Source organism: Oncorhynchus mykiss, chromosome 16, assembly GCF_057628025.1.
Source record: "Oncorhynchus mykiss isolate SJ-2025 chromosome 16, ASM5762802v1, whole genome shotgun sequence".
Classification (NCBI taxonomy): Eukaryota; Metazoa; Chordata; class Actinopteri; order Salmoniformes; family Salmonidae; genus Oncorhynchus; species Oncorhynchus mykiss.
Genome location: NC_143037.1, coordinates 78,972,501 through 78,990,015, shown reverse-complemented (window position 1 = coordinate 78,990,015; position 17,515 = coordinate 78,972,501). Strand labels below are relative to the sequence as shown.

At 26.1% G+C, this 17,515-nt stretch overlaps 1 protein-coding gene across 1 annotated transcript in view; it reads right to left on the bottom strand.

The window, feature by feature from the left end:
* The window catches only part of LOC110512152 (membrane-associated guanylate kinase, WW and PDZ domain-containing protein 3), a 153,043-nt gene that overhangs the window by 7,206 nt on the left and 128,322 nt on the right, over positions 1-17,515 (bottom strand). The window contains exons 13-14 of the mRNA XM_036945804.2: positions 16,639-16,839; positions 25-110 (exon numbers count right to left, since the gene is read on the bottom strand). Of these exons, the coding sequence (XP_036801699.2) occupies positions 25-110; positions 16,639-16,839 (287 nt within the window). The remainder of the gene's footprint in view (positions 1-24; positions 111-16,638; positions 16,840-17,515) is intronic.

The following is a 17,515-nucleotide window of genomic DNA, read 5'->3' as shown; positions in this document are numbered from 1 at the left end:
TAAATAAATAAAAAATGCACATACAAGCCTCACCTTGGGCCTCCGTCTGTGGCTTTTCCTTGTCCTGCCGTCAGCCTCTAACTCTGGGCCTTCTGACAGATTAGAGGAGTCTAAGGGAAGACAGATTAGAGGAGTCTAAGGGAAGACTGATTAGAGGAGTCTAAGGGAAGACTGATTAGAGGAGTCTAAGGGAAGACTGATTAGAGGAGTCTAAGGGAAGACAGATTAGAGGAGTCTAAGGGAAGACAGATTAGAGGAGTCTAAAGGAAGACTGATTAGAGGACTCTAAGGGAAGACTGATTAGAGGAGTCTAAGGGAAGACTGATTAGAGGACTCTAAGAGAAGACATATTAGAGGAGTCTAAGAGAAGACATATTAGAGGAGTCTAAGGGAAGACTGATTAGAGGACTCTAAGGGAAGACATATTAGAGGAGTCTAAGGGAAGACTGATTAGAGGAGTCTAAGGGAAGACAGATTAGAGGAGTCTAAGGGAAGACTGATTAGAGGAGTCTAAGGGAAGACTGATTAGAGGAGTCTAAGGGAAGACTGATTAGAGGAGTCTAAGGGAAGACAGATTAGAGGAGTCTAAGGGAAGACAGATTAGAGGAGTCTAAGGGAAGACAGATTAGAGGAGTTTAAGGGAAGACTGATTAGAGGAGTCTAAGGGAAGACTGAATAGAGGAGTCTAAGGGAAGACTGATTAGAGGAGTCTAAGGGAAGACAGATTAGAGGAGTCTAAGGGAAGACTGATTAGAGGAGTCTAAGGGAAGACTGATTAGAGGAGTCTAAGGGAAGACTGATTAGAGGACTCTAAGGGAAGACTGATTAGAGGAGTCTAAGGGAAGACTGATTAGAGGACTCTAAGGGAAGACTGATTAGAGGACTCTAAGGGAAGACAGATTAGAGGACTCTAAGGGAAGACAGATTAGAGGACTCTAAGGGAAGACTGATTAGAGGAGTCTAAGGGAAGACTGATTAGAGGAGTCTAAGGGAAGACTGATTAGAGGACTCTAAGGGAAGACTGATTAGAGGTCTCTAAGGGAAGACTGATTAGAGGACTCTAAGGGAAGACAGATTAGAGGACTCTAAGGGAAGACAGATTAGAGGACTCTAAGGGAAGACTGATTAGAGGAGTCTAAGGGAAGACTGATTAGAGGAGTCTAAGGGAAGACTGATTAGAGGAGTAGTAACGAGCAGGTAGCCTAGTGGTTAGAGCGTTGGGCCAGTAACCAGCAGGTAGTCTAGTGGTTAGAGCGTTGGGCCAGTAACCAGTAGGTAGCCTAGTGGTTAGAACGTTGGGCCAGTAACTGGATCGAGTCCCCGAGCTGACAAGGTAAAAAACTGTCGTTCTGCCCCTGAACAAGGCAGTTAACCCACTGTTCCCCGGTTGGCTGTTATTGTAAATAAGAATTTGTTCTTAACAATAAATTATCAAGGTCACCCCCTCTCCTGGGAGGGTGACATGTAACTAGATATAACTAGATATTGGTAGGTATATAATTAGATATTGGTATGTATATAACTAGATATAGGTATGTATATAACTAGATATTGGTATGTATATAACTAGATATTGGTATGTATATAACTAGATATTGGTAGGTATATAACTAGATATAACTAGATATTGGTATGTATATAACTAGATATAGGTATGTATATAACTAGATATAGGTATGTATATAACTAGATATTGGTATGTATATAACTAGATATTGGTATGTATATAACTAGATATTGGTATGTATATAACTATATATTGGTATGCATATAACTAGATATTGGTAGGTATATAACTAGATATTGGTATGTATATAACTAGATATTGGTATTAATATAACTAGATATTGGTATGTATATAACTAGATATGGGTATGTATATAACTAGACATTGGTATGTATATAACTAGATATTGGTAGGTATATAACTAGATATTGGTATGTATATAACTAGATATAACTAGATATTGGTATTTATATAACTAGATATTGGTATGTATATAACTAGATATTGGTATGTATATAACTAGATATTGGTATTTATATAACTAGATATTGGTATTTATATAACTAGATATTGGTATGTATATAACTAGATATAACTAGATATTGGTAGGTATATAACTAGATATTGGTATGTATATAACTAGATATAACTAGATATTGGTATGTATATAACTAGATATTGGTATGTATATAACTAGATATTGGTATGTATATAACTAGATATTGGTATTTATATAACTAGATATTGGTATGTATATAACTAGATATTGGTATTTATATAACTAGATATTGGTATGTATATAACTAGATATTGGTATGTATATAACTAGATATTGGTAGGTATATAACTAGATATTGGTATGTGTATAACTAGATATTGGTATGTATATAACTAGATATAACTAGATACTGGTATGTATATAACTAGATATAACTAGATATTGGTATTTACATAACTAGATATTGGTATGTATATAACTAGATATTGGTAGGTATATAACTAGATATTGGTAGGTATATAACTAGATGTTGGTATGTATATAACTAGATATTGGTATGTATATAACTAGATATTGGTATGTATATAACTAGATATTGGTAGGTATATAACTAGATATTGGTATGTATATAACTAGATATAATTAGATATTGGTATTTATATAACTAGATATAACTAGATATTGGTATGTATATAACTAAATATTGGTATTTATATAACTAGATATTGGTATGTATATAACTAGATATTGGTAGGTATATAACTAGATATTGGTAGGTATATAACTAGATATTGGTATGTATATAACTAGATATTGGTATTTATATAACTAGATATTGGTATGTATATAACTAGATATTGGTAGGTATATAACTAGATATTGGTATTTATTTAACTAGATATAACTAGATATAGGTATGTATATAACTAGATATTGGTAGGTATATAACTAGATATTGGTAGGTATATAACTAGATATTGGTATTTATATAACTAGATATTGGTATGTATATAACTAGATATTGGTATTTATATAACTAGATATTGGTATGTATATAACTAGATATAACTAGATATTGGTAGGTATATAACTAGATATTGGTATTTATATAACTAGATATTGGTATGTATATAACTAGATATAACTAGATATTGGTATGTATATAACTAGATATTGGTATGTATATAACTAGATATTGGTATGTATATAACTAGATATTGGTATTTATATAACTAGATATTGGTATGTATATAACTAGATATTGGTATTTATATAACTAGATATTGGTATGTATATAACTAGATATTGGTATGTATATAACTAGATATTGGTAGGTATATAACTAGATATTGGTATGTGTATAACTAGATATTGGTATGTATATAACTAGATATAACTAGATACTGGTATGTATATAACTAGATATAACTAGATATTGGTATTTATATAACTAGATATTGGTATGTATATAACTAGATATTGGTAGGTATATAACTAGATATTGGTAGGTATATAACTAGATGTTGGTATGTATATAACTAGATATTGGTATGTATATTACTAGATATTGGTATTTATATAACTAGATATTGGTAGGTATATAACTAGATATTGGTATGTATATAACTAGATATAACTAGATATTGGTATTTATATAACTAGATATAACTAGATATTGGTATGTATATAACTAAATATTGGTATTTATATAACTAGATATTGGTATGTATATAACTAGATATTGGTAGGTATATAACTAGATATTGGTAGGTATATAACTAGATATTGGTATGTATATAACTAGATATTGGTATTTATATAACTAGATATTGGTATGTATATAACTAGATATTGGTAGGTATATAACTAGATATTGGTATTTATTTAACTAGATATAACTAGATATAGGTATGTATATAACTAGATATTGGTAGGTATATAACTAGATATTGGTAGGTATATAACTAGATATTGGTATGTATATAACTAGATATTGGTAGGTATATAACTAGATATTGGTATGTATATAACTAGATATAACTAGATATAACTAGATATAACTAGATATTGGTATTAATATAACTAGATATTGGAATGTATATAACTAGATATTGGTATGTATATAACTAGATATTGGTATGTATATAACTAGATATAACTAGATATTGGTATTAATATAACTAGATATTGGAATGTATATAACTAGATATAGGTATTTATATAACTAGATATTGGTATGTATATAACTAGATATTGGTAGGTATATAACTAGATATTGGTATGTATATAACTAGATATTGGTATGTATATAACTAGATATTGGTAGGTATATAACTAGATATTGGTATGCATATAACTAGATATTGGTATGTATATAACCTGATATTGGTATGTATATAACTAGATATTGGTATGTATATAACTAGATATTGGTAGGTATATAACTAGATATTGGTATGTATATAACTAGATATTGGTATGTATATAACTAGATATTGGTATGTATATAACTAGATATTGGTATGTATATAACCTGATATTGGTATGTATATAACTAGATATTGGTATGTATATAACTAGATATTGGTAGGTATATAACTAGATATTGGTATGTATATAACTAGATATAACTAGATATTGGTATTTATATAACTAGATATTGGTATGTATATAACTAGATATAACTAGATATTGTATGTATATAACTAGATATTGGTAGGTATATAACTAGATATTGGTAGGTATATAACTAGATATTGGTATGTATATAACTAGATATTGGTAGGTATATAACTAGATATTGGTATGTATATAACTAGATATAACTAGATATTGGTATTTATATAACTAGATATAACTAGATATTGGTATTAATATAACTAGATATTGGAATGTATATAACTAGATATTGGTATGTATATAACTAGATATTGGTATGTATATAACTAGATATAACTAGATATTGTTATGTATATAACTAGATATAGGTATTTATATAACTAGATATTGGTATGTATATAACTAGATATTGGTAGGTATATAACTAGATATTGGTATGTATATAACTAGATATTGGTATGTATATAACTAGATATTGGTAGGTATATAACTAGATATTGGTATGCATATAACTAGATATTGGTATGTATATAACCTGATATTGGTATGTATATAACTAGATATTGGTATGTATATAACTAGATATTGGTAGGTATATAACTAGATATTGGTATGTATATAACTAGATATTGGTATGTATATAACTAGATATTGGTATGTATATAACTAGATATTGGTATGTATATAACCTGATATTGGTATGTATATAACTAGATATTGGTATGTATATAACTAGATATTGGTAGGTATATAACTAGATATTGGTATGTATATAACTAGATATAACTAGATATTGGTATTTATATAACTAGATATTGGTATGTATATAACTAGATATAACTAGATATTGTATGTATATAACTAGATATTGGTAGGTATATAACTAGATATTGGTATGTATATAACTAGACATAATTAGATATTGGTATTTATATAACTAGATATTGGTATGTATATAACTAGATATTGGTATGTATATAACTAGATATTGGTATGTATATAACTAGATATTGGTATGTATATAACTAGATATTGGTATGTATATAACTAGACATTGGTATGTATATAACTAGATATTGGTATGTATATAACCTGATATTGGTATGTATATAACTAGATATTGGTATGTACATAACTAGATATTGGTAGGTATATAACTAGATATTGGTATGTATATAACTAGATATAACTAGATATTGGTATTTATATAACTAGATATTGGTATGTATATAACTAGATATAACTAGATATTGTATGTATATAACTAGATATTGGTAGGTATATAACTAGATATTGGTATGTATATAACTAGATATAATTAGATATTGGTATTTATATAACTAGATATTGGTATGTATATAACTAGATATTGGTATGTATATAACTAGATATTGGTATGTATATAACTAGATATTGGTATGTATATAACTAGACATTGGTATGTATATAACTAGATATTGGTATGTATATAACTAGACATTGGTATGTATATAACTAGATATTGGTATGTATATAACTAGATATTGGTATGTATATAACTAGACATTGGTATGTATATAACTAGACATTGGTATGTATATAACTAGATATTGGTATGTATATAACCTGATATTGGTATGTATATAACTAGATATTGGTATGTACATAACTAGATATTGGTAGGTATATAACTAGATATTGGTATGTATATAACTAGATATAACTAGATATTGGTAGGTATATAACTAGATATTGGTATGTGTATAACTAGATATTGGTATGTATATAACTAGATATAACTAGATACTGGTATGTATATAACTAGATATAACTAGATATTGGTATTTATATAACTAGATATTGGTATGTATATAACTAGATATTGGTAGGTATATAACTAGATATTGGTAGGTATATAACTAGATGTTGGTATGTATATAACTAGATATTGGTATGTATATTACTAGATATTGGTATTTATATAACTAGATATTGGTAGGTATATAACTAGATATTGGTATGTATATAACTAGATATAACTAGATATTGGTATTTATATAACTAGATATAACTAGATATTGGTATGTATATAACTAAATATTGGTATTTATATAACTAGATATTGGTATGTATATAACTAGATATTGGTAGGTATATAACTAGATATTGGTAGGTATATAACTAGATATTGGTATGTATATAACTAGATATTGGTATTTATATAACTAGATATTGGTATGTATATAACTAGATATTGGTAGGTATATAACTAGATATTGGTATTTATTTAACTAGATATAACTAGATATAGGTATGTATATAACTAGATATTGGTAGGTATATAACTAGATATTGGTAGGTATATAACTAGATATTGGTATGTATATAACTAGATATTGGTAGGTATATAACTAGATATTGGTATGTATATAACTAGATATAACTAGATATTGGTATTTATATAACTAGATATAACTAGATATTGGTATTAATATAACTAGATATTGGAATGTATATAACTAGATATTGGTATGTATATAACTAGATATTGGTATGTATATAACTAGATATAACTAGATATTGTTATGTATATAACTAGATATAGGTATTTATATAACTAGATATTGGTATGTATATAACTAGATATTGGTAGGTATATAACTAGATATTGGTATGTATATAACTAGATATTGGTATGTATATAACTAGATATTGGTAGGTATATAACTAGATATTGGTATGCATATAACTAGATATTGGTATGTATATAACCTGATATTGGTATGTATATAACTAGATATTGGTATGTATATAACTAGATATTGGTAGGTATATAACTAGATATTGGTATGTATATAACTAGATATTGGTATGTATATAACTAGATATTGGTATGTATATAACTAGATATTGGTATGTATATAACCTGATATTGGTATGTATATAACTAGATATTGGTATGTATATAACTAGATATTGGTAGGTATATAACTAGATATTGGTATGTATATAACTAGATATAACTAGATATTGGTATTTATATAACTAGATATTGGTATGTATATAACTAGATATAACTAGATATTGTATGTATATAACTAGATATTGGTAGGTATATAACTAGATATTGGTATGTATATAACTAGATATAATTAGATATTGGTATTTATATAACTAGATATTGGTATGTATATAACTAGATATTGGTATGTATATAACTAGATATTGGTATGTATATAACTAGATATTGGTATGTATATAACTAGATATTGGTATGTATATAACTAGACATTGGTATGTATATAACTAGATATTGGTATGTAAATAACCTGATATTGGTATGTATATAACTAGATATTGGTATGTACATAACTAGATATTGGTAGGTATATAACTAGATATTGGTATGTATATAACTAGATATAACTAGATATTGGTATTTATATAACTAGATATTGGTATGTATATAACTAGATATAACTAGATATTGTATGTATATAACTAGATATTGGTAGGTATATAACTAGATATTGGTATGTATATAACTAGATATAATTAGATATTGGTATTTATATAACTAGATATTGGTATGTATATAACTAGATATTGGTATGTATATAACTAGATATTGGTATGTATATAACTAGATATATCTAGACATTGGTATTTATATAACTAGATATTGGTATGTATATAACTAGATATTGGTATGTATATAACTAGATATTGGTATGTATATAACTAGATATATCTAGACATTGGTATTCATATAACTAGATATTTGTATTTATATAACTAGATATTGGTATGTATATAACTAGATATTGGTAGGTATATAACTAGATATTGGTATGTATATAACTAGATATAACTAGATATTGGTATGTATATAACTAGATATAACTAGATATTGGTATGTATATAACTAAATATTGGTATGTATATAACTAGATATTGGTATGTATATAACTAGATATTGGTATTTATATAACTAGATATAACTAGATATTGGTATTTATATAACTAGATATTGGTATGTATATAACTAGATATTGGTATGTATATAACTAGATATTGGTAGGTATATAACTAGATATTGGTATGTATATAACTAGATATTGGTATGTATATAACTAGATATTGGTATGTATATAACTAGATATTGGTATGTATATAACCTGATATTGGTATGTATATAACTAGATATTGGTATGTATATAACTAGATATTGGTAGGTATATAACTAGATATTGGTATGTATATAACTAGATATAACTAGATATTGGTATTTATATAACTAGATATTGGTATGTATATAACTAGATATAACTAGATATTGGTATGTATATAACTAGATATTGGTATTTATATAACTAGATATAACTAGATATTGGTATGTATATAACTAGATATTGGTATGTATATAACTAGATATTGGTATTTATATAACTAGATATAACTAGATATTGGTATGTATATAACTAGATATAACTAGATATTGGTATGTATATAACTAGATATTGGTAGGTATATAACTAGATATTGGTATGTATATAACTAGATATAATTAGATATTGGTATTTATATAACTAGATATTGGTATGTATATAACTAGATATAACTAGATATTGGTATGCATATAACTAGATATTGGTATGTATATAACTAGATATTGGTAGGTATATAACTAGATATTGGTGTGTATATAACTAGATATTGGTATGTATATAACTAGATATTGGTATGTATATAACTAGATATTGGTATGTATATAACCTGATATTGGTATGTATATAACTAGATATTGGTATGTATATAACTAGATATTGGTAGGTATATAACTAGATATTGGTATGTATATAACTAGATATAACTAGATATTGGTATTTATATAACTAGATATTGGTATGTATATAACTAGATATAACTAGATATTGTATGTATATAACTAGATATTGGTAGGTATATAACTAGATATTGGTATGTATATAACTAGATATAATTAGATATTGGTATTTATATAACTAGATATTGGTATGTATATAACTAGATATTGGTATGTATATAACTAGATATTGGTATGTATATAACTAGATATTGGTATGTATATAACTAGATATTGGTATGTATATAACTAGACATTGGTATGTATATAACTAGATATTGGAATGTATATAACCTGATATTGGTATGTATATAACTAGATATTGGTATGTATATAACTAGATATTGGTAGGTATATAACTAGATATTGGTATGTATATAACTAGATATAACTAGATATTGGTATTTATATAACTAGATATTGGTATGTATATAACTAGATATAACTAGATATTGTATGTATATAACTAGATATTGGTAGGTATATAACTAGATATTGGTATGTATATAACTAGATATAATTAGATATTGGTATTTATATAACTAGATATTGGTATGTATATAACTAGATATTGGTATGTATATAACTAGATATTGGTATGTATATAACTAGATATATCTAGACATTGGTATTTATATAACTAGATATTGGTATGTATATAACTAGATATTGGTATGTATATAACTAGATATTGGTATGTATATAACTAGATATATCTAGACATTGGTATTTATATAACTAGATATTGGTATTTATATAACTAGATATTGGTATGTATATAACTAGATATTGGTAGGTATATAACTAGATATTGGTATGTATATAACTAGATATAACTAGATATTGGTATGTATATAACTAGATATAACTAGATATTGGTATGTATATAACTAAATATTGGTATGTATATAACTAGATATTGGTATGTATATAACTAGATATTGGTATTTATATAACTAGATATAACTAGATATTGGTATTTATATAACTAGATATTGGTATTTATATAACTAGATATTGGTATGTATATAACTAGATATAACTAGATATTGGTATGTATATAACTAGATATAACTAGATATTGGTATGTATATAACTAGATATTGGTATGTATATAACTAGATATTGGTATTTATATAACTAGATATAACTAGATATTGGTATGTATATAACTAGATATTGGTAGGTATATAACTAGATATTGGTATGTATATAACTAGATATAATTAGATATTGGTATTTATATAACTAGATATTGGTATGTATATAACTAGATATAACTAGATATTGGTATTTATATAACTAGATATTGGCATGTATATAACTAGATATTGGCATGTATATAACTAGATATTGGTATGTATATAACTAGATATAACTAGATATTGGTATTTATATAACTAGATATTGGCATGTATATAACTAGATATAACTAGATATTGGTATGTATATAACTAGATATAACTAGATATTGGTATGTATATAACTAGATATAACTAGATATTGGTATGTATATAACTAGATATGACTAGATATTGGTAGGTATATAACTAGATACTGGTATGTATATAACTAGATATAACTAGATATTGGTATGTATATAACTAGATATAACTAGATATTGGTATGTATATAACTAGATATAACTAGATATTGGTATGTATATAACTAGATATAACTAGATATTGGTATTTATATAACTAGATATTGGTATTTATATAACTAGATATTGGTATGTATATAACTAAATATTGGTATGTATATAACTAGATATTGGTATGTATATAACTAGATATTGGTATTTATATAACTAGATATAACTAGATATTGGTATTTATATAACTAGATATTGGTATTTATATAACTAGATATTGGTATGTATATAACTAGATATAACTAGATATTGGTATGTATATAACTAGATATAACTAGATATTGGTATGTATATAACTAGATATTGGTATGTATATAACTAGATATTGGTATTTATATAACTAGATATAACTAGATATTGGTATGTATATAACTAGATATTGGTAGGTATATAACTAGATATTGGTATGTATATAACTAGATATAATTAGATATTGGTATTTATATAACTAGATATTGGTATGTATATAACTAGATATAACTAGATATTGGTATTTATATAACTAGATATTGGCATGTATATAACTAGATATTGGCATGTATATAACTAGATATTGGTATGTATATAACTAGATATAACTAGATATTGGTATTTATATAACTAGATATTGGCATGTATATAACTAGATATAACTAGATATTGGTATGTATATAACTAGATATAACTAGATATTGGTATGTATATAACTAGATATAACTAGATATTGGTATGTATATAACTAGATATGACTAGATATTGGTAGGTATATAACTAGATACTGGTATGTATATAACTAGATATAACTAGATATTGGTATGTATATAACTAGATATAACTAGATATTGGTATGTATATAACTAGATATAACTAGATATTGGTATGTATATAACTAGATATAACTAGATATTGGTATTTATATAACTAGATATTGGTATTTATATAACTAGATATTGGTATGTATATAACTAGATATAACTAGATATTGGTATGTATATAACTAGATATAACTAGATATTGGTATGTATATAACTAGATATTGGTATGTATATAACTAGATATTGGTATTTATAGAACTAGATATAACTAGATATTGGTATGTATATAACTAGATATAACTAGATATTGGTATTTATATAACTATATATTGGCATGTATATAACTAGATATAACTAGATATTGGTATGTATATAACTAGATATAACTAGATATTGGTATGTATATAACTAGATATAACTAGATATTGGTATGTATATAACTAGATATTGGTATGCATATAACTAGATATAACTAGATATTGGTATGTATATAACTAGATATTGGTATGTATATAACTAGATATTGGTATTTATATAACTAGATATTGGTATGTATCTAACTAGATATTGGTAGGTATATAACTAGATATTGGTATGTATATAACTAGATATTGGTATGTATATAACTAGATATAACTAGATATTGGTATGTATATAACTAGATATAACTAGATATTGGTATGTATATAACTAGATATTGGTAGGTATATAACTAGATATTGGTATGTATATAACTAGATATTGGTATGCATATAACTAGATATAACTAGATATTGGTATGTATATAACTAGATATTGGTATGTATATAACTAGATATTGGTATGTATATAACTAGATATTGGTAGGTATATAACTAGATATTGGTATGTATATAACTAGATATAATTAGATATTGGTATTTATATAACTAGATATTGGTATGTATATAACTAGATATAACTAGATATTGGTATTTATATAACTAGATATTGGCATGTATATAACTAGATATTGGCATGTATATAACTAGATATTGGTATGTATATAACTAGATATAACTAGATATTGGTATGTTTATAACTAGATATAACTAGATATTGGTATGTATATAACTAGATATGACTAGATATTGGTAGGTATATAACTAGATACTGGTATGTATATAACTAGATATTGGTATTTATATAACTAGATATTGGCATGTATATAACTAGATATAACTAGATATTGGTATGTATATAACTAGATATAACTAGATATTGGTATGTATATAACTAGATATAACTAGATATTGGTACGTATATAACTAGATATAACTAGATATTGGTATGTATATAACTAGATATAACTAGATATTGGTATTTATATAACTAGATATTGGTATTTATATAACTAGATATTGGTATGTATATAACTAGATATAACTAGATATTGGTATGTATATAACTAGATATAACTAGATATTGGTATGTATATAACTAGATATTGGTATGTATATAACTAGATATAACTAGATATTGGTATTTATATAACTAGATATTGGTATGTATATAACTAGATATAACTAGATATTGTATGTATATAACTAGATATTGGTAGGTATATAACTAGATATTGGTATGTATATAACTAGATATAATTAGATATTGGTATTTATATAACTAGATATAACTAGATATTGGTATGTATATAACTAGATATAACTAGATATTGGTATTTATATAACTAGATATAACTAGATATTGGTATGTATATAACTAGATATAACTAGATATTGGTATTTATATAACTATATATTGGCATGTATATAACTAGATATAACTAGATATTGGTATGTATATAACTAGATATAACTAGATATTGGTATGTATATAACTAGATATAACTAGATATTGGTATTTATATAACTATATATTGGCATGTATATAACTAGATATAACTAGATATTGGTATGTATATAACTAGATATAACTAGATATTGGTATTTATATAACTAGATATTGGTATGTATATAACTAGATATAACTAGATATTGGTATGTATATAACTAGATATTGGTATGTATATAACTAGATATAACTAGATATTGGTAGGTATATAACTAGATATAACTAGATATTGTATGTATATAACTAGATATTGGTAGGTATATAACTAGATATTGGTATGTATATAACTAGATATAATTAGATATTGGTATTTATATAACTAGATATAACTAGATATTGGTATGTATATAACTAGATATAACTAGATATTGGTATTTATATAACTAGATATAACTAGATATTGGTATGTATATAACTAGATATAACTAGATATTGGTATTTATATAACTATATATTGGCATGTATATAACTAGATATAACTAGATATTGGTATGTATATAACTAGATATAACTAGATATTGGTATGTATATAACTAGATATAACTAGATATTGGTATGTATATAACTAGATATTGGTATGCATATAACTAGATATAACTAGATATTGGTATGTATATAACTAGATATTGGTATGTATATTACTAGATATTGGTATTTATATAACTAGATATTGGTATGTATCTAACTAGATATTGGTAGGTATATAACTAGATATTGGTATGTATATAACTAGATATTGGTATGTATATAACTAGATATAACTAGATATTGGTATGTATATAACTAGATATAACTAGATATTGGTATGTATATAACTAGATATTGGTAGGTATATAACTAGATATTGGTATGTATATAACTAGATATTGGTATGCATATAACTAGATATAACTAGATATTGGTATGTATATAACTAGATATTGGTATGTATATAACTAGATATTGGTATTTATATAACTAGATATTGGTATGTATATAACTAGATATTGGTAGGTATATAACTAGATATTGGTAGGTATATAACTATATATTGGTAGGTATATAACTAGATATTGGTATGTATATAACTAGATATTGGTATGTATATAATTTGATATTGGTAGGTATATAACTAGATATTGGTATGTATATAACTAGATATTGGTATGTATATAACTAGATATTGGTATGTATATAACTAGATATTGGTATGTATATAATTTGATATTGGTAGGTATATAACTATATATTGGTAGGTATATAACTAGATATTGGTATGTATATAACTAGATATTGGTATGTATATAATTTGATATTGGTAGGTATATAACTATATATTGGTAGGTATATAACTAGATATTGGTATGTATATAACTAGATATTGGTATGTATATAACTAGATATTGGTATGTATATAATTTGATATTGGTAGGTATATAACTATATATTGGTAGGTATATAACTATATATTGGTAGGTATATAACTAGATATTGGTATGTATATAACTAGATATTGGTATGTATATAACTAGATATTGGTATGTATATAATTTGATATTGGTAGGTATATAACTATATATTGGTAGGTATATAACTAGATATTGGTATGTATATAACTAGATATTGGTATGTATATAACTAGATATTGGTATGTATATAACTAGATATTGGTATGTATATAATTTGATATTGGTAGGTATATAACTATATATTGGTAGGTATATAACTAGATATTGGTATGTATATAACTAGATATTGGTATGTATATAACTAGATATTGGTATGTATATAACTAGATATTGGTAAGTATATAACTAGATATTGGTATGTATATAACTAGATATTGGTATTTATATAACTAGATATTGGTATGTATATAACTAGATATTGGTAGGTATATAACTAGATATTGGTATGTATATAACTAGATATTGGTATGTATATAATTAGATATTGGTAGGTATATAACTATATATTGGTAGGTATATAACTAGATATTGGTATGTATATAACTAGATATTGGTAGGTATATAACTATATATTGGTATTTATATAACTAGATATTGGTATGTATATAACTAGATATTGGTATGTATATAATTTGATATTGGTAGGTATATAACTATATATTGGTAGGTATATAACTAGATATTGGTATGTATATAACTAGATATTGGTATGTATATAACTAGATATTGGTATGTATATAACTAGATATTGGTAAGTATATAACTAGATATTGGTATGTATATAACTAGATATTGGTATTTATATAACTAGATATTGGTATGTATATAACTAGATATTGGTAGGTATATAACTAGATATTGGTATGTATATAACTAGATATTGGTATGTATATAATTAGATATTGGTAGGTATATAACTATATATTGGTAGGTATATAACTAGATATTGGTATGTATATAACTAGATATTGGTATGTATATAACTAGATATTGGTATGTATATAACTAGATATTGGTAAGTATATAACTAGATATTGGTATGTATATAACTAGATATTGGTATTTATATAACTAGATATTGGTATGTATATAACTAGATATTGGTAGGTATATAACTAGATATTGGTATGTATATAACTAGATATTGGTATGTATATAATTAGATATTGGTAGGTATATAACTAGATATTGGTAGGTATATAACTAGATATTGGTATGTATATAACTAGATATTGGTATGTATATAACTAGATATTGGTATGTATATAACTAGATATTGGTAAGTATATAACTAGATATTGGTATGTATATAACTAGATATTGGTAGGTATATAACTAGATATTGGTATGTATATAACTAGATACTGGTATGTATATAACTCACTGGTGTTAAGTCTTGGTATGATGGTGAGCCTGAGTGTGTTTCCGGCACGTCTCAGTATCTGTGCCAGGTCTCTGTGAGGCAGGGTGACAACGGACCGCCCCTCCACTGCCTCTAGCTGGTCACCCGGCTGGATCTGACCTGACCGGGCCGCAGGGCTGCCCCGACGCACAGTCACAAACCTATGGGACAGCATGGGCGAGGCTGGAGAGAGGCAGACAGAGAGGGAGAGAGAGAGAGAGAGTTTAATCAGTATTGTCAGTCGTTAACCATGTTAACCGGTGAAGAGTTACGGTATGGTATAGTACTATGGAGTACTACAGTATATAGATAACTCTGTTTCTCTCTAGGTATCAGGAAGGACATGTAAACATAATGAAGGAAAAAGTATGAAAACTGATGCAGTCACTACTGTAGTGACTCTGGATAAGAGAGTCTGCTAATGGGCCTCCCGGGTGGCGCAGTGGTTAAGGGCGCTGTACTGCAGCGCCAGCTGTGCCATCAGAGTGCCTGGGTTCGCGCCCAGGCTCTGTCGTAACCGGCCACGACCGGGAGGTCCGTGGGGCGACGCACAATTGGCCTAGCGTCGTCCGGGTTAGGGAGGGGTCTCATCGCGCACCAGCGACTCCTGTGGCAGTGCGCGCTAGCCAAGGTTGCCAGGTGCACGGTGTAGCCTCCGACACATTGGTGCGGCTGGCTTCCGGGTTGGATGCGAGCTGTGTTAAGAAGCAGTACGGCTGGTTGGGTTGTGTATCGGAGGACGCATGACATTCAGCCTTCGTCTCTCCCGAGCCCGTACGGGAGTTGTAGCGATGAGACAAGATAGTAGCTACTATAACAATTGGACACCACGAAATTGGGGAGAAAAAGGGGTACAATT